The following is a 24,545-nucleotide window of genomic DNA, read 5'->3' as shown; positions in this document are numbered from 1 at the left end:
TTACACCAATGGGTCTTATTATTAGGTTAGAGGAGGAGGGCGGGTGGGAGACACTACACGTGTAGTGTCTCGGGTTTCCTCTCCACCAGAATTTATTGGCTGGGGGGGGGGGGGACTTGCCAGAGGTCGAACATCCGGTTCCCGCCTTATATAAAAACAAATAAAACAGAAAAGAACAGACACGGGAACAGGCAAGGCTTTTTAAATTCACTACTCACCTCCCAGAAGGCCCCTGCGCACCGCTGCCGCCGAAATCCAAAGGGCTGCTCCTGTAAAGGTAAGAGCTTTTAAACTAACTACTCACCTCCCAGAAGGCCCCTGCGCACCGCTGCCGCTGAAATCCAAAGGGCTGCTCCTGTAAAGGTAAGAGCTTTTAAACTCACTACTCACCTCCCAGAAGGCCCCTGCGCACCGCTGCCGCCGAAATCCAAAGGGCTGCTCCTGTAAAGGTAAGAGCTTTTAAACTCACTTCTCACCTCCCAGAAGGCCCCTGCGCACCGCTGCCGCCGAAATCCAAAGGGCTGCTCCTGTAAAGGTAAGAGCTTTTAAACTCACTACTCACCTCCCAGAAGGCCCCTGCGCACCGCTGCCGCCGAAATCCAAAGGGCTGCTCCTGTAAAGGTAAGAGCTTTAAAACTCACTACTCACCTCCCAGAAGGCCCCTGCGCACTGCTGCTGCCGAAATCCAAAGGGCTGCTCCTGTAAAGGTAAGAGCTTTTAAACTCACTACTCACCTCCCAGAAGGCCCCTGCGCACCGCTGCCGCCGAAATCCAAAATTCTCCCTCTGTGTACCCGAACAGGTGACTCGGGGCTTTTCACAGTAACTTCATTGTGGTGTTAATGTAAGCCTACTTGTGACAATAAAGATTATTATTACCTTTGATGTGGCACCCTGGGGAATTCCTTCTGGAAACCTAGATAAACCACATCTACAGGTTCCCCTTTATTGACATCCCTTGTAATTTCCTGAAAAAGACTCGATAAACGAGTCAATCACGATTGACTCTCTGAACCATATTTTCAAACAGTGTGTCAAAATAAAATTAAAATCTCCTCTCCCCCTCTGGCTCCTTTGCAATTAGCTTAAGAGAGACTCACGTTCAGTTAAAGAGCCTGTCAACCTCTTTCACCCACTTTCCCCAAAGTGAATGAATTTAAGCACAAAAAGACCACCAAAAATGAAATATTTTTAATGAAACAAGTTTATTAATGAAATAGAACATGGTTTTAAAAAATATCAGAAAATTACTTGCTGATCAAAGACAACCAGAGTAAAAGAGTAACCATGGTAAAAGGATGTTTACAATGTTTCTCTTCGGTTCCTCTGTAGCTTGTTCCCGTGACTCCCCACTTGAAAATGAAAAATGAAATGAAAATTGCTTATTGTCACAAGTAGGCTTCAAATGAAAAAGCCTGTTCGGGGAGGCTGGTACGGGAATTGAACCGTGCTGCTGGCCTGCCTTGGTCTGCTTTCAAAGCCAGCGATTTAGCCCTATACTAAACAGCCCCTAACAGCCCCTTTGGGCACAGGAGCACCGGACCCCGGGTTCAAGACACCATCAGCCTGATCATCCCAAACCCTTGATTTCCCAGTCAGTCCTCCAGCACCTCCCTGTCTCTCTGTTAGTGTGACGCCCATGGCAGATTCTCAACTGGGGCACAGCCCCGTTATTCTCAGCTAAATTCAGCCCTCAGCTCAGTTGCCTCGCTGTCATTGACACGAGCAATAGAGACAGAAAGATGCCCGAGGTTCAAATGGGAAGACAAAACTTGTAGATTAGAATCTCTGTAAAGATCAGTAACTTCAAAACAAAAATCAAATCCCCAGTCAACAAATTAAAGGATCACATGACAGGACTTAAGGTTTATAACTTTTACTGCAACAAACAAACTAGAAGCAATGTTAACTAAACATTATTTTTGTAGGAAACCTACACCTTAAGTACACTACAGTCCAAAGTGATTATTCATTCCCGAGGGTTCCGTTCTTTTCTTTTCCCAAACTGGCAGCCTTTAACTCCAGAACTATCTTTCACAGTGAAAGATTGGCTAGCTACCAGAAAACCGAGATGAAGCATAAATAGATCATTTTCTGGTTGGCAAGATGTAACGAGTGGTGTGTCAAAGGGACCAGTGCTGGGGCGTCAATCTTCTACAATTTATATCAATGACTTGGATGATGGGTCTGAAGGTAATGATTGTTGAGTTTGCTGATGATGCAGGCAAAAAGGAAAAGGAGGTGGTGTTGCACTGATAATAAGGGACGGCATCAGTACATTAGTAAGGGAGGGTCTCAGATCAGGAATACAAAATGTAGAATCTGTTTGGGTGGAGTTAAGAAACAGCATGGGACGAGTTTGGTGCCAGAGGCACAGTGCTGCCTATTTACCCTGGCCACCCTGAGGAGGTTGTACAGTTTTTTACAGCACTGTTGGCCTGTCCGGACGGTGTTGCCACCTGTGCCCAGGCACGATGAATGGTGGCAGCTGGCAGCCTCCTTCCCGGGCCACGGTACAGGGTTGCCCACCTCTCCTCCATGGCGTCCAGCAGGATCTCAAGCTCTGTGTCTGTAAAGCGGGGTGCCACTCTCCTCACTGCCATCTTGTTAGCTGGGATGGTGTGTATGTGGAGTGAAGTGTGTTTATGCAGCTTGTCAGCCTCCCGAGTGTCAATCGTGAATCCGGCAAATCCGGCACCGTTTCTCATTGGAATGGATTGTGTTCCATGTTGTGCCGGTCCTGGCCCCTCAACAGTCGTTGAATTGGACCAGGTGCGGCATCAGTTTTGCTATCGTAGAACTCTCGAATCCTGCCCCGGCATCAACACTTAGTCTCAGGAATGGAGAATTTAGCGAAAGAAATTTCCCAAAGTTAGAGATCCAAGGAACTAGGGAGAATGAGGAATAAAGGATTACTAAGAGGGGGGGGGGGAAGGGAAAGTCAGGGAACCAAGAGGTGAAGTAATCAGTGGGAAGCGTAGCTGCTTAGGAATACAAAAAAATCAAGAAAAGACAAAACTCAGGAGAGGTTACGATAGTCCCCACCCCACAAAATATGACAGTGTATGGAAAGGCTCAGTAAACCAAGGTCTACCACACTAAGAAAACAAAAAGGGACGGTCAATGGAGAATTAAAGGTGCTATATTTAAATGCGCGCAGTGTACGGAACGAGGTAGATGAGCTTGTGGCCCAGATTGTGACTGGCAGGTATGATGTGGTAGGCATCACAGAGACGTGGTTGCAGGGGGTTCAGGACTGGCATTGAAACATCCAGGGATTCACAACCTATCGAAAAGACAGAGAAGTGGGCAGAGGGGGCGGGGTTCCCTTGTTAATTAGGAATGAAATTAAATCAATAGCACTAAACGACAGAGGGTCAGATGATGTGGAGTCCGTGTGGGTAGAGTTGAGGAACCACAAAGGCAAAAAAACCATAATGGGAGTTATGTACAGGCCTCCTAACAGTGGTCAAGACCGGGGGCACAAAATGCACCACAAAATAGAAAGTGCATGTCAGAAAGGCAAGCTCACAGTGATCATGGGGACTTCAATATGCAGGTGGACTGGGTAAATAATGCTGCCAGTGGACCCAAGGAAAGGGAATTCATTGAATGTTTACAGGAGGGCTTTTTGGAACAGCTTGTGATGGAGCCCACGAGGGAACAGGCCACTCTGGACTTAGTGTTATGTAATGAGCCAGACTTGATTAATGATCTTAAAGTAAGGGAACACTTAGGAGGCAGTGATCATAATATGGTAGAATTCAATCTCCAATTTGAAAGAAAGAAGGTAGAATCAGATGTAAAGGTGTTACAGTTAAATAAAGGTAACTACAGGGGCATGAGGGTGGAACTGACGAAAATCGACTGGGAGCAGAGCCTAGTGGGAAAGACAGTAGAACAGCAATGGCAGGAGTTTCTGGGAGTAATTGAGGACACAGTACAGAGGTTCATCCCAAAGAAAAGAAAGGTTATCAGAGTGGGGATTAGGCAGCCATGGCTGACAAAGGAAGTTAGGGAATGCATCAAAGCAAAAGAGAAAGCCTATAATGTGGCAAAGAGTAGTGGGAAGTCAGAAGATTGGGAAGGCTACAAAAACAAACAGAGGATAACAAAGAGAAATAAGGAAAGAGAGGATCAATTATGAAGGTAGGCTAGCCAGTAACATTAGGAATGATAGTAAAAGTTTATTTAAATACATTAAAAACAAACGGGAGGCAAAAGTAGACATTGGACCACTCCAAAATGATGATGGTAATCTAGTGATGGGAGACAAGGAAATAGCTGAGGAATTAAATAAGTACTTTGCGTCAATCTTCACAGTAGAAGACATGAGTAATATCCCAACAATTCCGGAGAGTCGGGGCAGAGTTGAATATGGTAGCCATCACAAAGGAGAAAGTGCTAGAGAAACTAAGAGGTCTAAAAATTGATAAATCTCCCGGCCCAGATGGGCTACATCCTAGAGTTCTAAAGGAGATAGCTGAAGAAATAGTGGAGGCGTTAGTTATGATCTTTCAAAAGTCACTGGAGTCAGGGAAAGTCCCAGAGGATTGGAAAATCGCTGTTGTAACCCCCCTGTTCAAGAAGGGAACAAGGAAAAAGATGGAAAATTATAGGCCAATTAGCCTAACCTCGGTTGTTGGCAAGATTCTAGAATCCATTGTTAAGGATGAGATTTCTAAATTCTTGGAAGTGCAGGGTCGGATTAGGACAAGTCAGCATGGATTTAGTAAGGGGAGGTTGTGCCTGACAAACCTGTTGGAGTTCTTTGAAGAGATAACAAATAGGTTAGACCAAGGAGAGCCAATGGATGTTATCTATCTTGACTTTCAAAAGGCCTTTGATAAGGTGCCTCACGGGAGACTGCTGAGTAAAATAAGGGCCCATGGTATTCGAGGCAAGGTACTAATATGGATTGACGATTGGCTGTCAGGCAGAAGGCAGAGAGTTGGGATAAAAGGTTCTTTTTCGGAATAGCAACCAGTGACGAGTGGTGTCCCACAGGGTTCAGTGTTGGGGCCACAGCTGTTCTCTTTATATATTAACGATCTAGATGACGGGACTGGGGGCATTCTGGCTATGTTGGCCGATGATATAAAAGATAGGTGGAGGGGCAGGTAGTATGGAGGAGGTGGGGAGGCTGCAGAAAGATTTAGACAGTTTAGGAGAGTGGTCCAAGAAATGGCTGATGAAATTCAACGTGGGCAAGTGCGAGGTCTTGCACTTTGGAAAAAAGAATAGAGGCATGGACTATTTTCTAAACGGTGACAAAATCCATAATGCTGAAGTGCAAAGGGACTTGGGAGTCCTAGTCCAGGATTCTCTAAAGGTAAACTTGCAGGTTGAGTCCGTAATTAAGAAAGAAAATGCAATGTTGTCATTCATCTCAAGAGGCTTGGAATATAAAAGCAGGGATGTACTTCTGAAGCTTTATAAAGCATTAGTTAGGCCCCATTTAGAATACTGTGAGCAATTTTGGGCCTCACACCTCAGGAAGGACATACTGGCACTGGAGCGGGTCCAGCGGAGATTCACACGGATGATCCCAGGAATGGTAGGCCTAACATACGATGAACGTCTGAGGATCCTGGGATTATATTCGTGGAGTTTAGGAGGTTGAGGGGAGATCTAATAGAAACTTACAAGATAATGAATGGCTTAGATAGGGTGGACATAGGGAAGTTGTTTCCATTAGCAGGGGAGACTGGGACCCGGGGGCACAGCCTTAGAATAAAAGGGTGTCACTTTAGAACAGAGATGAGGAGAAATTTCTTCAGCCAGAGAGTGGTGGGTCTGTGAAATTCATTGCCACAGAGGGCGGTGGAGGCCGGGAAGTTGAGTGTCTTTAAGACAGAAGTTTATAAATTCTTGATTTCTCGAGGAATTAAGGGCTATGGAGAGCGGGTAAATGGAGTTGAAATCAGCCATGATTGAATGGTGGAGTGGACTCGATGGGCCGAATGGCCTTACTTCCGCTCCTATGTCTTATGGTCTTATGCTGCATTGGAGAAATTAATGGGATTGAATATTGATGAGTCCCCGAGACCTGATATTCTACATCCCAGTTGAAAGAGGTTGCTAAAGAAATCACAGATACATTGGTGATCATCTTCCAAAATTCTATAGATTCTGGAATGGTTCCTGCAGATTAAAAGATAGGAAATGTCACCCCACTGTTCAGGAAGGGAGGGAGAGAGAAAACGGTGAACTACAGACCTGTTAGCCTGACATCAGTATTGGGAAAATGCTAGAATCTATTATACAGGATGTGTAAATGGACACCTGGATAATAATAATTAACATGGATTTATGATATGGAGATGCTGGCGTTGGACTGGGGTGGGCACAGTAAGAAGTCTTACAACACCAGGTTAAAGTCCAACAGGTTTGTTTCGAATCAATAGCTTTCGGAGCGCTGCTCCTTCCTCAGGTGAAGGAGCTTCTTCCTCACCTGATGAAGGAGTTGCACTCCGAAAGCTAGTGATTCAAAACAAACCTGTTGGACTTTAACCTGGTATTGTAAGACTTCTAACATGGATTTCAGAATAGGAAATCATGTCTGACGAAACCTTTGGAGTTTTTGAGGATGTTATTAACAGAATTGATAAAGGGGAGTCCGTGGCTGTGGCACACTTGGATTTTCAGAAGGTTTATGATAAACATCCCACAGGAGGTTAGTCAGCAAAATGAAAACACATGGGATGGGAGGTAATATACTGGCATGGATTGAGGATTGGCTAACAGGCAGAAAACAGAGAGGAGGAATAAATGGGTCATTCTCACATTAGCAGTTGGGACAAGTGGGTTACTGCAAAGATCAGTATTTGGGCCCAGCTATTCATAGTTTATACAATGATTTGGATGTGGGGACCAAATGGAATATTTCCAAGTTCACTGATGACACAAAGCTGGGTGGGAATGTGTGTTGTGAGGAAGATGTAAAACGGCTACAGGAGGATTTGGACAGACTTAGTGAGTGGGCAAGGACATGGCAGATGGAATATAATGTGGAAAAATGTAAGATTATTACTTTGAAGGAGGAACCGATGAGCAGAGTATTTCTGAAATGGTCAGAGATTAGAAAGTGTAGATGTACAAAGGGACCTGGGTGTCCTCATCAATAAGTCACTGAAGGCTAACATACAGGCGCAGCAAGTTATTAGGAAGGCGAATGGGATGTTGGCCTTTATCACAAGCAGATTTCAGTAAAGGAGGAGTGAAGACTTGCTTCAATAGTGTAGAACCTTGGTTAGACCACAGCTGGAGTACTGTGTGCAGTTTTACTCCCCTTGCCTCAGGAAAGATAATGTTGCCACAGAGGGAGTAAGGAAAGTTCACCAGACTTGTTCCAGGGATGGGAGGTGTTGTTTCTATAAAACCACAGACACTTCGACCAGTTTATTAATCAAATGTTTTACCCAGGTATCTTTATTGACCAGATAAACAAAGGACAACGGAGTGTATAAATCACATAACTTTATTCCACAAGCAGTAAAACAGTTACCCTTAAATTATCCCACTAATTACAGTCCCAAGATTCTGAATAGTACCCGAGCCGATGGACTCATTCGAGCTGCGGGTTTGATCAATCTCCTCGGGGTCTTCTTCCGAGAAGATGGGTCTCGCCGCTGCTTCTTTCCGTCTCTGGTCAGTCGTCTTGATTACCTCTGCGTGGAGTCTTCACTGCTGGGCGGTCCGAGGGTTCGATCGTTATACCCTTTCTAGGTCCTTCCAGAATGTTCTCTGACCCCAGTCGATGAGGTCACAGGGTGGGAGTGGTACCACCCAATGGAGTTACCAATGGCCACTCAGCAGGACACTGGAATCTGTCCACAGGAGTCCGTTTCCTGGTGTATTGTTTGTTATGTAACTTTGTCTATTCAAAACAATCAATCAATCGATGAATAGAGCCAATTATCTCTTGATTGGTGATTGATGGAGCAGAGCAGCTCCAGACATGTGCTGGCAGCTTGTCGGAGTTCAGTGTATTCAGGCTGGTTGCTGGAGCTGGCTGTGGCTTGATTTAAAATGTCCAATTTTTAATTTAAAGTGTCTGAGTTTATTGAGCCTAAAATACAGGCCACGGCACATTTTACCACAGAGGACTGTCCTATGAAGAGACATTGGGGAAACTGGGCCTGTATTCACAGTTGTCTGTGCTAGATTGGGAAATTACAATAAAAGCTCTGACGATAGACAGGCAATCACAAGTATTTGAGGAATTGTTACATATTTACATAAAATATAGACTCCCTTAATAAACAAAAATCCAACAGACGTTTTGCAACCGTGGCTGACAAGCAAAGTTAAAGATTGCATTAGGTCAAAGGAAGAGGCTCATAAAGTGGCCCAAATAGTAGCAAGCCCGAGGATTGGGAACTTGGTCGTCCTTTGCTGAAAACCAAACCAAGAGACTGATAAAGAGAAAATAGAATATGAGAGCAAACAGGCGAGAAACATAAAACCAACAGGAAAAGCTCCTATAGGAATGTGAAAAGGAAAAGATTAGCAAAGACCACTGTGGGTCCATTCCAGGCAAAGGCAGGAGAATTTATAATGGGGAATAAGGAAATGACAGAGAAACTAAACTGTGTGTCTGTCGTCACAGAGGAAGATACAGAAATTTCCCCCAAACATGAGAACACTAAGGGACTAGTGAGATTGAGGAACTGAACGAGATTATTAATCGTGAAAAACTAGTACTGGAGAAATTAATGTGGTTGAAAGTTAATAAATGGTATTTTTTCCATGTTTGGAATGATCTGTCTGGACTGTACGTGGAACAATACTTTTCACTGTACCTCGGTACACGTGGCAATAAAGAAATAAATCAGAAATCCCCAAAAGCTGACGCTCTCCATCCCAGAGTGTTGAAAGAGGTGGCTGGAGAGATAGTGGATATATTGGTGATCATGTTTCAATATTCTATAGATTGCAAGGTGGTAAATCTAAGCCCGCTATTTAAGGAGGTAGAGAGAAAACAGGGAACCAGAGACCACAGGGGATGGCAGGACTGTCCTATGAATAGAGATTGGGGAAACTGGGCCTGTATTCACTCGAGTTTTGAAGAATGAGAGGTGATCTCACCAAAACTTCTGAGATATTGAATGGAATAGACAGGGTAGGTGCAGGTGAGATGTTTCCCCTGGTTGGGAAGTCTGGAACCAGGGGACACAGTTTCAAAATAAGGGGAAAATCACTTCGGACCGGTCTCGGAGGAGACATTTCTTTACTCAAGAGGGTTGTGAATCTTTGGAATTCTCTACCCCAGAGGGCTGTGGAAGCTCAGTAATTGAGTGTGTTTAAAGCAGAGACTGACAGATTTCTAAATACCAATAACACAAAGGGATATGGGGACAGTGTGGGGAAAAAGACATTGAAGTGGATGATCAGCCATGATCGTATTGAATGATGGAGCAGGCTCGACGGGCTGAATGGCCAACTCCTGCTCCTATGTTCCAATGATACAAAGATAGGTAGGAAAGTAAATTGTGAAGAGGACATAAGGAGGTTACAAAGGATTATAGAAAGGTTACGTGAGTGGGAAAAGATCTGCCCAATCGAGTATTATGTGGGAAATTGTGACATTATCCATTTTGGCAAAAATGATTTTAAAAGTTTCTTATCTGAATGGTGAGAGATTGCAGAGCTCTGAGATTCGGAGGGATCTGGGTGTCCAAGAGCATGAATCACAAAAGGCGAGTATACAGGTACAGCAAGTAATTAGGAAAGCTAATAGAATGTTATTGTTTATTGTGAGGGGAATTGAATACAAAAGTAGGGAGGTTATGCTTCAGTTATTCAGGACATTGGTGAGACCACATCTGGAGCACTGTGTACAGTATTGCTCTCATTGAAGGAATGATGTAAATGTGTTGGAAGCAGTTCAGAGAAGGTTTACTGGACTCATACCTGGAATTGGAGGCTGGTCTTATGAGGAATGATTGGACAGGCTGGGCTTGTGTCCGATGGAGTTTAGGTGATTTGATTGAAGCGTACAGGATCCTGAGGGGTCTTGACAGGGTGGATGTGGACAGGATGTTTCCTCTTATGGGAGAATCTAGAAATTGGAGTCACTTGAAAAGTAATAACTTGCCCATTTGAGGCAGAGGAGAACTTATTTTCTCCGAGGGTTGTGAGTCTTTGGAACTCTCTTCTTCAAAGGGCAGTGGAAGCAGAGTCTATGAATATTTTTAAGGCAGAGCTGGATAGATTCTTGCCAAGTAAGAAGGTGAAAGGTTATTGGGGGGGGGGGGGGGGGGGGGGGTCGGCGGGAATCTGGTTTTGAGGATTTAATCAGATCAGCCGTTAACTTATTGAATGGTGGAGCAGGCTCGAGGGGCCGAGTGGCCTACTCCTGATTTGTATGTTATCACATCCTTTATAATAGATTGTAGCATTTTCCCTCCTACTGATATCAGACTAATGGGTCTCTGGTTCCCTGTTTTCTCTCTCCCTCCTTAAATAATGGGGTTACATTTACCACCTTCCAATCTGCAGGAACCATTCCAGAACCTATATAATTTTGAAAGATGATCACCAATGTATCCACTATCTCTACAGCTGCCTCTTTCAACACTCTGGGATGTAGAGCATCAGCTTTTGGGGATTCATTAACTTTCAACCACATTAATTTCTCCAATACTACTTTTTCACTAATACTAATCTCTTTCAGTTCCTCGTGCTCACGAGTCCCATGGTTCTCTCGTGTTTTTGGGACAATTTCTGTATCTTCCTTCGTGAAGACAGACACACATTGTTTAGTTTCTCTGTCATTTCCTTATTCCCCATTAGAAACTCTCCTGTCTCTGCCTGGAATGGACACATATTGGTCTTTGCTAATCTTTTCACATTCCTATAGAAGCTTTTCCTGTCTCAGGATCCCGGAGAGAGAAAGAGAAGAGAGAACGAAATGCAGTCCTGGATGTAATCGAAGCAGAAACAATAACAGCAGAATCCATCACTGTAATCAATTGTGAACTTGTTGGTGTCTCAGCAGGGACGAGGAAACACAAAATCCCTTCCCACACTAAGAGCAGGTGAACGGCCTCTCCCCAGTGTGAACTCGCTGGTGTCTCCGCAGGTTGGATAAGTAAGTGAATCCCTTCTCACACTGAGAGCAGGTGAACGGCTTCTCCCCAGTGTGAACTCGCTGGTGTGTCTGCAGGCTGGATAACTGAGTGAATTCCTTCTCACACACAGAGCAGGTGAACGGCTTCTCCTGATTGTGAACAAGTTGGTGTCTTCGCAGGTTGGGTAAGTCACTGTATCCCTTCTCACACTGAGAGCAGTTGTACGGCTTCTCCCCAGCATGAACAAACTTGTGTCTCCGCAGGTTGGATAAGTAAGTGAATCCCTTCTCACACTGAGAGCAGGTGAATGGCCTCTCCCCTGTGTGAACTCGCTGGTGTGCCTGTAGGTTGATTAACTGACTGAATCCCTTCCCACACTGAGAGCAGGTGAACGGCCTCTCCCTAGCATGAACACGCTGGTGTATCTTCAGGCTGGACAACTGAGTGAATCCCTTCCCACACTGAGAGCAGGTGAACGGCCTCTCCCCAGTGTGAATTCGCTGATGTAAATTCAGGCGAGATAATTGAATGAATCCCTTCCCACACTGAGAGCAGGTGAACGGCCTCTCCCCAGTATGAATTTGCAGATGTAAATTTAAGCTAGATAACTGAGTGAATCCCTTCTCACACTGAGAGCAGGTGAATGGTCTCTCCCCAGTGTGACTGCGTCGATGAATCTCCAGCTCTGATGGGGCTCTGTATCCCTTCCCACAGTCCCCACATTTCCATGGTTTCTCCATATTTTGGGTTTCCTCGAGTCTCTCCAGGTTGGACTATCAGTTGAAGCTTTGACCACACACAGGACACGTGTACAGTCTCTCCCCGCTGTGAATGGTGTGATGTTTTTCAGGGTGTGTAACTGGTTAAAGCTCTTTCCACAGTCAGTGCGTGTGTCTCGGTGCTTTTCCAGTCACAATGATGTTTAAAATCTTTTGAAGCCAACAGGTTGAGTAAACATTACTCCTAGATAACGGCCAATGAATCGAGTGACTGTCAGAATTAGCCGTGATGTTTGAGATTTTGGTCTGTAAATCCGATCCTTTTAACATCCTGTAAAAGGAGTTTGGACAGTACAGGATAGAAATTCACAAGAGATTATTTTAATTTCTCAGGAACATTCTTTCCTCTCTCGTTCCCCAAAAGCTGTAAATCTCCATCCCACACACTCTCCCTCCATTCTCACTCTGCTGTATGTAATATTCACCCTCCCAATTCTCCTGAAGGTGCTGATTCAGGATGATTGACAGATCCATGCTCACTGCTTCCCGTCCTGGACACAGAGATCATAACAAATAGGAGCTGCAGTCGGCCATTCAGCCCATCGAGCCTGCTCAATCATTCAATGAGATCATTGGATGATCTACCTCAGCACCATTTTCCCACACTATCCCCCATATCCCTCAATATCTTCAATAGCAAGAAACCTATCAATCTCTGTCTTGAAAATACTTGTCGACTGAGGCTCCACAGTCCTCTGGGGTAGAGAATTCCAAAGCATCACTACATTGTCTTTAAATTCATTGAAGATCCAGGCCCCGTGTCACTGTCCGTGTGGAGTCTGCACATTCTCCCCGTGTCTACATGGGTCTCATCCCCACAATGTAAAACGATGTGCAGGGTCGGTGAATTGGCCATGCTAAATTGCCACTTATTTGGGAAAAAAAAGAATTGGGTACTCTAAATTTGTTTTTAAAATAAATTAATTTACAGGATTTGGGTGTCGCTGGTTAGGCCAGTATTTGTTGCGCATCCCTAGTTGCCCTTCAGAAAGTGGTGGTCAGTGGCCTCCTTGCACACCCACTGTGCTGTTAGGGAGGGAGTTCCAGGAAGTTGCCCCAGCGACAGTGATGGAATGGCGATATATTTCCAAGTCAATCTGGTGAGTGACTTGGAGGGGAACCTCCAGGTGGTGGGGTTCCCAGGTATCTGCTGCTCTTGTCCTTCTCGATGGTCGCGGTCGCTTTGCTGAGCACCTTAGGTCTGTGCACATTCAGGACCCTGACCTTCCCGTTGCTTGCCATTTTATTTATTTATTTATATATATATATATAAATTTGGAGTACCCAATTCATTTTTTCCAATTAAGGGACAATTTTACCGTGCCAATCCTCCTACACTGCAGGTCTTTGGGTTGTGGGGCAAACCCCAAGCAGACACGGGGAAAATGTGCATACTCCACGTGGACAGTGACCCAGAGCCGGGATCGAACCTGGGACCTCAGCGTCGTGAGGCAGCAGTGATTAACCACTGTGCCACCGTGCTGTCCCTGCTTGCCATTTTAACACAAGACCCTGCTCCCATGCCTGTCCTTGGCTTGTTGCAATGTTCCAATGACGCTCAACGCAAACTGGAGGAACAGCATATCATCTTCTGGTTAGGCACGCTACAGCCTTCCGGTCTCAACATAAAATTCAACAACTTCAGATGATTAGCTCTACCCCATCTCAACCCCTTTGTTTTCTTTCCATTTCATTTTCACTGTCTATTACCTTTTATTCCTTTCTTGACTTTCTTCATATATATATTTGCCCCTCACTCTTTCCCCTATCTTATCTCCCCTTTCTTTACCTTTTGTTCCCTTTGCTTCCCCCTTCCCCCCCTTTTTCTCATTTTGTCTCTCTCCCAACAATGCCCCTTTACCCCCACATCTACATCTGTCACAGCTTACCCTCTGATTTTAGTTTCTCTGCTGTTTGGTCTTTCACACCTTTTATTCTCTCTGGGGACTGCCATTATAATCTTTATTTTATTAATAATCTTTATTGTCACAAGTATAATTACATTAACACTGCAATTAAGTTACTGTGAAAAGCCCCTCGTCGCCACATTCCAGCAAGTTTTCGGGTACACAAAGGGAGAATTCAGAATGTCCAAATTATCTAATAGCACATCTTTCGGGACTTTTGGGAAGAAACCGGAGCACCCGGAGAAAACCCACACAGACACGGGGAGAACGTGCAAACTCCGCACAGTGAACCTGGGACCCTGGCGCTGTGAAACCACAGTGCTAACCACTGTACAGCCCTTTAGCACTCTATTTCCTTTGTTTCTGTGGTTCTGACTCACCTTCCTTTCCCTCGCCCTACAGTATAAATATCTCCCACCTTCTATCCTTTTTACCTTTGACAGAGGGTCATCTGGACTCGAAAACATTAGCTCTTTTCTCTCCTTACAGATGCTGCCAGACAGGCTGAGATTTTCCAGCATTTTCTCTTCTGGAAATATATAATGTAGCTCTACAGTACTATATTACACAACTGGATATAATAATAAATGTGCTTTATTACAGAACCAATAATATATCTAATCTGTATGATATAACAACATTACACATATTTCAATCCTACATTAATTTACTGTCCCCTTAAATATCAGCCATCTCCTGGGGAAACCAGACCACTAATTGTGAACACTAGGAAAGAGACCATCAAGAGACCAGCAAGGTAGCACAGTGGTTAGGCCAGTTGCTTCACAGCTCCAGAGTCCCAGGTTCGATTCCTGGCTTGGTTCACTGTCTGTGCAGAGTCAGCACGTTCTCCCAGTGTCTGCGTGGGTTTCCTCCGGGTGTTCCGGTTTCCTCCTACAGTGCAAAGATGTGCAAGTTAGGTGGATTGGCCAGGATAAATTACCCTTAGTGTGCAAAAAGTTTAGGTGAGGTTACTGGGTTTCGGGGATGGGGTGGGCTTAAGTGGGATGGTCTTTCCAAGGGCCGGTGCAGACTCAATGGGACAATTGGCCTCCTTCTGCACTGGAAATTTTCTGAATCCTTTTAGCCAGACAAATAAATGTGTCGACGTGAGGGAGCAAAGGATGTCAATGTCTTTGAGAGAGAGAGAGACCTGGGCCAAGCTTTGCAAAGTCTGCACCCTCCCTGGATTCACTTCCTTTCCCTTCAGTTGCTGCAAGTGACCAATTGAAGGTCAGAATGAGAAAAGAAATGGAAAGGGGGGAAAAAAGAAAGTGTTTTACTCACAGATGTTGCGCACAGCAGGACGTTTCAGTCTGCATGAAGCTAGAACATCATTAACACAACGCCCGCACTCTGATTGGTTGGAGGACCAGAGTCCTTCCGGTCCTCCAACTCTTCCCATTGGTTTCTGGCCAACTGAAAACATAATCAACGGATGTCACGTGATCATTGATGCCCGTTTGACCTCAATTGGAATAAGCGTTACTACGCATGCGCTGCATCTCCTCTCCTTTGGACATGCGCAGCCCCTGTCTTTCCTCCCCCCCCCCCCCCCGGCGGATAGAGCGGTTTCCCTGGCGCTGGGGACTATGGGAGATTCAGCTGCCCAGCCCAATCTCCAAACCCCTGGGACTGGGATGAAAGTGGGAGTGGAGGGCAGTGACCCCATTCCGGATACAAAGGACACGTCACTGGGTTTGATTGTGACGTCCCCCTTCAGACACCTGGGTGGCATATTGGGGAGGGCAATAGGTGAGAGAGAAACTGAACCCGAGAGTCAACATCGTCAGGGGAGGAGAATTGGGGAGAAAGCAGGAGGAGGATAGTGGGATGAATTCGTGTTACAATCAACAGGGAGGGAGTGTGTGGAGGCAGAGTCAGAGAGAAGCAGTATTTTCTGTCACATGATCGTGAGCTTGGACAATTTTGCGAAATCATCTGTCAAACCCGGATTTACAATGACCGTGAAAACACCTTGGGATATTTAATTACATTAAATGTGCTGTATAAATGCAGATTAATGTATTATTGAAGGCTGTCACTTGAGCTCCGCCAGTACCCTGAACAAGACCCCGATCATGAACAGTCTGATTAACCAGCTTATTCACACGGATCAGGGCCAGCACGGTTAGCAAAATTGCCTCACAGCTCCAGAGTCCCAGGTTCGATACCCGGCTTGGGTCTCTGTCTGTGCGAAGTCTGCACATTCTCCCTGTGTGTGCGTGGGTTTCCTCTGGGTGCTCCGGTTCCCTCCCACAGTCCAAAGATGTGCAGGTTAGGTGGATTGGCCGTGCTAAATTATCCTTAGTGTCCAAAATTGCACTTAGTGTGGGTGAAGTAACTGGGTTATGGGGATAGGGTGGAGGTGAGGGCTTGGGTAGGGTGCTCTTTCCAAGAGCTGGTGCAGACTCGATGGGCCAAATGCATTCCTTCTGCACTGTAAATTCTATGATCAGACCAGCCCACCATTCTCAGTGAATCTGCGTTTCTCAGGCTCCCTTGTTTTTTTGGTTTTTATTTAAATTTGTTTTTATTCAAAATGTTTACAAAATTTTACAAACCAACAAAGCAACAAAAACATAATAATAAAGAAAAGCGAAAAGCGAATTAACAACTTAACAAAACAAGGTGGGGTATCTACACTTTACAAGTGAAATCCATCCAGCACCCATACCGCCTCCCCCCCCCCCCCCCCTCCCCCTTCCCTCTGGTTTGCTGCTGCTGACCTTCACTTAACGTTCCGCGAGAAAGTCAAGGAACGGTTGCCACCGCCTGGAGAACCCCTGCAAGGACCCTCGCAAGGCAAACTTTATCTTCTCCAACCTGAGAAACCCAGCCATGTCGCTGACTCAAGTCTCCACACTTGGGGGTTTTGCATCCCTCCACATTAACAAGAGCCGTCTCCGGGCTACCAAGGATGCAAAGGCCAAGACTCTGGCCTCTTTCAACTCCTGCACTCCCAGATCTTCTGACACCCCAAATATCGCTATCCCCCAGCTCGGCTTTTCCTTGACATAACCTTTGCAAAGCCTCTCCAAAATCCTGTAAGTGCCGAGCATGCCCAAAACATATGGACATGGTTTGCTGGGCTCCCACACAGACCTATCCTCCACCCCAAAGAATTTACTCATTATTGCCGCTGTCATATGCGCCCAGTGCACCACCTTAAACTGGATCAGGCTAAGCCTGGCACAAGATGAGGAGGAATTGACCCTGCCCAGGGTGTCTGCCCACAGGCCCTCATCCAGCTCCTCACGCAGCTCCTCCTCCCACTTGGCCTTCAGCTCTTCCACTGAGGCCTCCTCCGCCTCCTGCAGCTCCTGGTATATGACCGATACCTTGCCGTCCCCTACCCACACGCCTGAGACCACCCTGTCCTGTATCCTCCGGACCGGTAGCAGCAGAAATTCCCCCACCTGCTTCCTCACGAAAGCCCAGACCTGCAGGTTCCCTGGGGCAACCCAAATTTCTCTTCCAGCGCCCTCAGGCTAGCAAAGGTCCCATCAATAAACAAGTCCCCCATCCTTTTAATACCCACTCTGTGCCAGCTTAGGAACCCACCGTCTATTCTACCTGGAATGAACCTGTGATTGTTTTGTATCGGGGTCCAGACTGAGGCCCCTACCTCCTCCCTGTGCCTTCTCCACTGACACCAGATCCTCAATGTTGCCATCACCACCGTGCTCGTGGTGTACCGTGTTGGCGTGAGTGGCAGCGGTGCCGTTATCAATGCCCCCAGGCTAGTATCCCTGCAAGACACCGCCTCCAACCATTTCCATGCCCCCACCCCCCTCCCTCTACTACCCATTTCGAATCATGGATATATTCGCTGCCCAATAATAGCTGCAGAAGTTCGGCAGCGCCAGCCCACCCCCACCCCGACTGCACTATAAGAAGTCTCTTGACACGCAGGGTCTTGTTTGCCCACACAAATCCCGTGATAATCCTGTTCACCGGCTTGAAGATGGACTTGGGGATGAGGATGGGAAGGCACTGGAAGACGAACAAGAACCTGGGGAGGTCCGTCATCTTCACGGACTGCCCGCAAGGGAGAGCAGCAGCATGTCCCACCTCTTAAAGTCTTCCTCCATCTGATCCACCAGCTGTGCCAGATTGAGCTTGTGCAGGGCATCCCAACTCTTAGCCACCTGTATGCCCAAATAGCGAAAGCTCCTCTCCACCATCTTATGCAGTAGCTCTCCCAGTCTCTTTTCCTGGCCCCTCGCATGGATCATAAAATGTCGCTTTACCCGACATTCAATTTATACCCCAAAAAGTTCCCGAAATCTTTAAGGATCTGCATGACCTCCCCCATCCCCTCCACCGGATCCGAAATGTACAGGAGCAGGTCATCCGCATACAGTGAAACCCAATGCTCCTCCCCCCCCCCCCCCCCCCCCCCCCCCCCCCGAAGCAGCCCCCTCCAGTTTCTAGACTCCCTCAACGCCATGGCCAGCAGCTCGATTGCCAGGGCAAACAGCAGGGGGGACGGGGGCACCCCTGCCTTGTTCCTCAATGTAGCCTAAAGTACTCCGACCGCAGCCGGTTCATTGACACACTCGCTACAGGGGTCTGATACAGCAATTTAACCCACCCTATGAATTCCTTGCCAAATCCAAATCTGCCTAACACTTCCCACAGGTACTCCCACTCCACCCGATCGAAGGCTTTCTCCGCGTCCATTGCCGCCACCACTTCTGCATCCCCTCCTTCCGAGGGCATCATGATCACATTCAGGAGCCTCCGCACATTTGTGTTCAGCTGCCTGCCCTTCACAAACCCCGTCTGATCCTCATTGATCACTCCCGGTCAGGCTCCCTTGTAATTCCATCCTGTTCTCACTGCGCTGAGCTCAAGTGTGAACAAAGCATTTTTGTCTTCAGATTTTTACTGTGAGAGGTTAAACCTATCAGGAGACGATGAATAGGCCGGGTCACTGCTCTCTTCGAAATACAAGGCTGAGGGACTAATGAGGGCTGAAATTATGAAAGATTTTGATACACATGGAGAATGTTTTCACTTGCAAGGGTAAGAGCAAAACTAGAGGCTATCAATGTGAAATAATCTAATCAGGAATTTAGGAGAAACTTCTTCCCCAGAGTGGTCGGAATGTGGAACTCGCTACCACAGGGATTGGTGGAGGTGAATAACATCGATATATTAATGGGGAAGCTGGATGAACACATGAGGGAGAAATGAACAGACGGATACACTGATCGAGTCAGATGGGAAAGCATGGGAGGAGGCTCAGGTGAAGTCTAAACACTGGCATGGATTGGTTGGGCTGTTTCTATGTTGTATATTCAATGTAATTTAGCCTGGTATTGCCTTTAACTCTCACATAGTCGAGTCCGGGTTAAAGTGAAACAGTTTCACTCCCAGAAGAACATTTCAGCTCATTGTTTCCAGCTATTGTCCAATCAGCGTCTCTTGTCAATCAGGTGTCCGTGTGAGGAGTGAAGGTATTCAATTCAACAACAAAGATCTCATGTAATTTGTACCAATATATCTTTGAAGAGCAGATCTTATTTTCATATGGGCTGGATTATTTAAATGTAAAAGGTTTTAATCAATTTTTTAAAATGCTTAATTATCAGTCTTATTCAAAGTTTATTTTATACAGGACAAAGCAGACACTTGATCAGCACCCCATTCACCACTCCACCATTGATACACAGTGGCAGCAGTGTGTAACATCTACAAGCAGCACGGTAGCAGAGTGGTTAGCACTGTTGCTTCACAGTGCCAGGGACACAGGTTTGATTCCCGGCTTGGGTCCCTGTCTGTAAGGAGTCTGCACGTGCTCCCCCTGTCTGCGTGGGTTTCCTCCGGGTGCTCTGGTTTCCTCCCACAAGTCCTGAAGGGCGTGCTGTTAGGTGAATTATCCCTCAGTGTACCTGAACAGGTGCTGAAGTGTGGCGACTAGGGGATTTTCACAGTAACTTCATTGCAGTGTTAATGTGAGCCTACTTGTGACATTAATAAAGATTACTATTCTGAAGAAGCTCTGCATCGACCTTTCAAGCATCCTTTGTCAGCAGCATCCAAACAGGGTTACACCCATTTTCCAACATTAGAGGTCGCTGTGGCTGTTGGACAGATTCACTGTGGAGCTTCAGTGAACTCGTCGACCCAGGGTCTATTTCTAAAACCTCATCGCAACATATTGCCTAGTTAGCTCCCAACTGTCAGAATTCCTGTTACATTTCAGGATGCAACTCAAAACTCAGCATCCATGAGATGCTGTGGACCATCAGCAGCAGAATTGAATTAAATCACAATTTGTAACCTCGGGGCCTGGTATATCCCCACTCTACCATTATTTAAAAAAAATTTTTTTTTTTTTAGAGTATCCAATTCATTTTTTCCAATTCTGGGGCAATTTAGTGTGGCCAATCCACCTACCCTGCACATCTTTTGGGTTGTGGGGGCGAAACCCATGCAAACACGGGGAGAATGTGCAAACTCCACACGGACAGTGACCCAGAGCTGGGATCGAACCTGGGACCGCGGTGCCGTGAGGGAACCGTGCCAACCCCTTGCGCCACTGTGCTACCCTCCCACTCTACCACTATGATCAAGCCAGGGGATCAGCCGGTTCGATGAAGAGTGCAGGAGGGTATGCTGGGAACAGCACCAGCCATACCTGAACATGAGGTATCATCCTTGTGAAGCTACAACATAGGACTACTTACCGGCAAACAGCAAAAGCAACCTGTTATAGGAAGGGCGAAGAGATCCCACAGCCAAGGGATCAGATCTAAGCTCTGCACTCCTGTCACATCCACTGGGAATGGTGATGGACAATTAAACAACGAACAGGAGGAGGAGGCTGCACAAATACCCCCATCCTCAATGATGAGGGAGCCCGGCACTTCAATATAAAAGACAAGGCTGAAGCATTCGCAACAATCTTCAGCCGGATGGATGATCCATCTCGAACTCCTCCTGAGGTCCCAAACATCTCAGACGGCAATCTTCAGTCAATTCAATTCACCCAGAAGCTAAACTGAACCATCCATATCAATACTATGGCTACAAGACTAGGTCAGAGGCTGAGAATCCTGCAGCGAGGAACTCACCTCCTCAATCCCCAAAGCCTGTCCACCATCTGCAAAGCACAGGTCAGGAGTGTGATGGATTATTCTCATTGTCTGGATGAGTGCGGCTCCATCAACATTCTGGAAGCTTGACACCATCCAGTACAAAGCAGACCACTTGATTGGGACCGAATCCAACACATTCAACACTCACTCCTTCCACCACCACCACACAGTGTGTGTACCACCGACAAGATTCACTGCAGGAATTCACCATGTCTGTATCACCAGCAACTTCCAAACCCACAGCCTCTGCCACCTAGAGAAGGACAAGAGCTACAGACACACGGGAACACCATCATCTGCAAATTCCCCTCTGAGCCACACATCATCCTGACTTGGAAGCAAATCGCCGTTTTTCACTGTTGCTAGGTGAAAATCCTCAAGCATTATTAAGGAAGTAATATCAGGACATTTGGAAAGTCAAAACACAATCCATGGTTTTATGAAGGGTAAATCATGTTTGACTAATTTGCTAGAGGTCTCCGAAGATGTAACAAGCCAAGTGGAGAATGGAGATCCTGTAGATGTAGTAAGGAACTGGATGAAAACTGGAAACGTTAGTTTCCCTGCTATTTGACCTTTCACATCTTTTGTTCTCTCTGGGGACTGCCATTAGCACTCTTTCCCCTTGGTTTCTGTGGCCATTAGCACCCGGTTTCCCTGGGTTTCTGTGGCTATGGCTCATCTTTCATTCTCACTCCACAGTATAAATATTTCCCACTTTCTCTGTCTGTTAGCTTTGACAAAGAGTCATCGGACTCGAAACGTTAGCTCTTTTCTCTCCCTACAGATGCTGCCAGACCTGCTGAGAATTTCCAGCAATTTCACTTCTGTAGATGTAGTATCTTTGGACTTCCAAAAGACATTTGATAAGGTGCTGTAAAGAAGGTTAATGAACAAGGTTAGGTCACACAGGATTAGGGGTAATTTATTAGCTTGGTTAAAAGATTGGCTCATGGACAGAAGACAAAAAATCGGGATGAATGTACCTATGTCTGGATGGCAAGATGGAACTAGTGGAGTGCCACAGGGTTTGGTCCTTGGGCCCCAACTATTTACAATTTATATAAACGACTTGGAGACAGCGTTAGATGGTTCTGAAGCCAAATTTGCAGATGACACTAAAATAGTTGGGACAGTAAGTTGCAATGAGGAAATAAGAACCTTTCAAATGGATATAGATAGGTCAGGTAAGTGGGTCAAAATGTGGCAGATGGAGTTTAATGTGGATAAGTGTGAGGTCATCCATTTTGGTCAGAAAAATGGAAACGCAACTTATTATCTAAATGGAGAGAGACTTTGGGGTGCTCCGATGCAGAGGGATCTGGGTGTCCTCTGCATGAGTCACAGAAACCTAGCATGGAGGTACAGCAGGTAGTATAGAAAGCCAATGGAATGTTGGCATTTACAGCTAAAGGCACAGAGCATAAAGGTAAGGAAGTGTTGTTGCAACTATACAAGGCATTGGTGAGACCACACCTGGAGTATTGTGCACAGTTTTTGTCCCCTTATTTGAATAAAGATGAAGTAGCATTGGAGACAGCTCAGAGGAGGTTCTTAGGAACATAGAAATTAGGAGTAAGCAATTCAGCCCTTCGAGCCTGCTCCACCATTCAATCAGATCACGGCTGATCTCTTCCTGGTCTCAAATCCACTTCCCTACCTGTTCCCCATATCCCTTTAACATGTTTTTAAAATCAAAAATATATCTATCTGCTTCTTGAAACCATTTATTGATTCAGTTTTCACTGCACTTTGGGCCTGCGAGTTCCACAAATTCACCATTCTCTGCGAGAAGTAGTTCCTCCTCATCTCAGTTCCAAATCTACTGACTCTCAACCTATACCTGATCTTCAATTGGTGACTTGCAGCATCTGAAGGAAAAGAAAGTGAATCCAGGGAAGGTGCAGGTGATTCTGTTCTGATACTGTATAAGTATTGAGGATTTCTGTTGTTCAGTGGAGAAGGCTTACTCCCTGCGAGCATAATCATTAAATGTTTGCTGTTTGGGGCAGACCCGAAAGAGTGATACTTTCAGATTCATTCCTGCTAACAGGAGATTTTCAGGTTTGTCAATCAGCCTGAATCAACATCTTCAGGAGAATTGGGAGGGTGAATATTAGATACAGCAGAGTGAGAATGGAGGGAGAGTGTGTGGGATGGAAATTTACAGTTTTTTGGGAGCGAGAGAGGAAAGAATGTTCCAGGGAAACTACAACTGTCTGTTCTGAATTTCTATCCTGTACTGACAGTGATGTCTTTTATAAACTCATTTTACAACCTATTACAATGTGAGATCTATAGACAGAAATCTCACATTAAATGTCACGTCAAGATCTGACAGTCACTCAATTCACCTGAATATCATTGGCTTGTGAATCTCGAAGGAGAAATGTTTGTTAAGTCGGCTTAAACAGATTTTTAGCATTAGTGTGACTGGAAATGCACCGAGACACACACACCCGAGTGAGAGTGTTCCAGAGCACTGACTGTGGAAAGAACTTTAACCAGTTACACAGCCTGAAAAAACATCACATCATTCACAGCGGGGAGAGACCCTACACGTGTTCTGTGTGTCGATGAGCCTTCAATTCATCATCAATCTTTGATGGTAACAAGGACACCTGAACCATGAAAAAAACGTGGAAGTGTGATGACTATGGGAAAGGATTCCAGTCCCCATCTGCTCTTGAAACCCATCAACGCAGTCACACTGGGGAGAGGCCGTTCACCTGTTCTGAGTGTTGGAAGGGATTCAGTGATTCATCCAACCTGCTGTCGCACCAGCGAGTTCACACTAGGGAAAGGCTATTCAACTGCTCTGAATGTGGGAAGGCATTCACTCGTTCATCCTCTCTGCTGCGACACCAGCAAGTTCACACTGGGGAGAGGCTGTTCGCCTGTTCTCACTGTGGGAAAGGATTTACTCAGTTATCCAGCCTGCAAACACACCAGCGAGTTCACACTGGGGAGAGGATGTTCACCTGCTCTCAGTGTGGGAAGGGATTCAGTCGGTTATCCCAACTGCAGACACACCAGCGAGTTCACTCTGGGGAGAGACCATTTACTTGCTCTGTCTGTGAGAAGGGGATTCATCCTACCTGTTGATACACCAGCGGGTTCACACTGGGGAGAGGCCATTCACCTGTTCTCAGTTTGGGTAGGGTTTTAGTCAGTCATCCCAACTGCTGACACACCAACGAGTTCACACCGGGGAGAGGCCATTCATCTGCTCCGAATGTGGAAAGGGATTCACTGATTCATCGGCCCTCCAGAAGCACCGGCGAGTTCACACTGAGGAGAAGCCGTTCACCTGCTGTGACTGTGGGAAAGGATTCGCTCAGTCTTCCCAACTGCTGACTCACCAGCGGGTTCACACAGAGGAGAGGCCGTTCGCCTGCTCTGAGTGTGGGAAGGGATTCACTCAGGTGTCCAACCTGCTGAGGCACCAGTGTATTCACAAGTGATTAAAGGAGGTGGATTCTGTTGTTATTGCTGCTGTTAATCACATCCATGATTGAATTGTAACATAGAATCTCTACAGTGCAGGAGGCCATTCGGCCCATCGAGTCTGCACTGACCCTTGGAAAGATTACCCCACCGAGGTCCATGCCCCGACCCTTATTCCTGTAACCCAATAAACTCACCTAACCTCTTTTAGACACTTAGGGACAATTTA

The 24,545-nt window shown here is 46.1% G+C and overlaps 1 protein-coding gene across 6 annotated transcripts in view; it reads right to left on the bottom strand.

Moving 5' to 3' along the window:
- LOC140419852 (uncharacterized) overlaps positions 1–15,181 on the bottom strand; it is a 32,496-nt gene extending 17,315 nt beyond the window's left edge. Inside the window, exons 1-3 of one of the 6 annotated variants that reach the window (XM_072503906.1) lie at positions 15,048–15,178; positions 14,195–14,654; positions 10,574–12,124 (exon numbers count right to left, since the gene is read on the bottom strand). In XM_072503906.1, coding sequence (XP_072360007.1) covers positions 11,032–11,814 — 783 coding nt within the window. In that variant the 5' untranslated portion in view covers positions 11,815–12,124; positions 14,195–14,654; positions 15,048–15,178 and the 3' untranslated portion in view covers positions 10,574–11,031. Of the gene's footprint in view, positions 1–648; positions 700–10,573; positions 12,125–14,194; positions 14,655–15,047 lie in introns of those variants that run through there. The other 5 variants (XR_011946042.1, XM_072503907.1, XR_011946041.1 and 2 more) reach the window with 5 other exon arrangements.
- Between the last annotated feature and the right edge of the window lie 9,364 nt (positions 15,182–24,545).

This window comes from Scyliorhinus torazame, chromosome 5, assembly GCF_047496885.1.
Source record: "Scyliorhinus torazame isolate Kashiwa2021f chromosome 5, sScyTor2.1, whole genome shotgun sequence".
Taxonomy (NCBI): domain Eukaryota; kingdom Metazoa; phylum Chordata; class Chondrichthyes; order Carcharhiniformes; family Scyliorhinidae; genus Scyliorhinus; species Scyliorhinus torazame.
The sequence above is the reverse complement of the archived record's forward strand: the minus strand, read 5'-3'. Positions and strand labels throughout refer to the sequence as shown.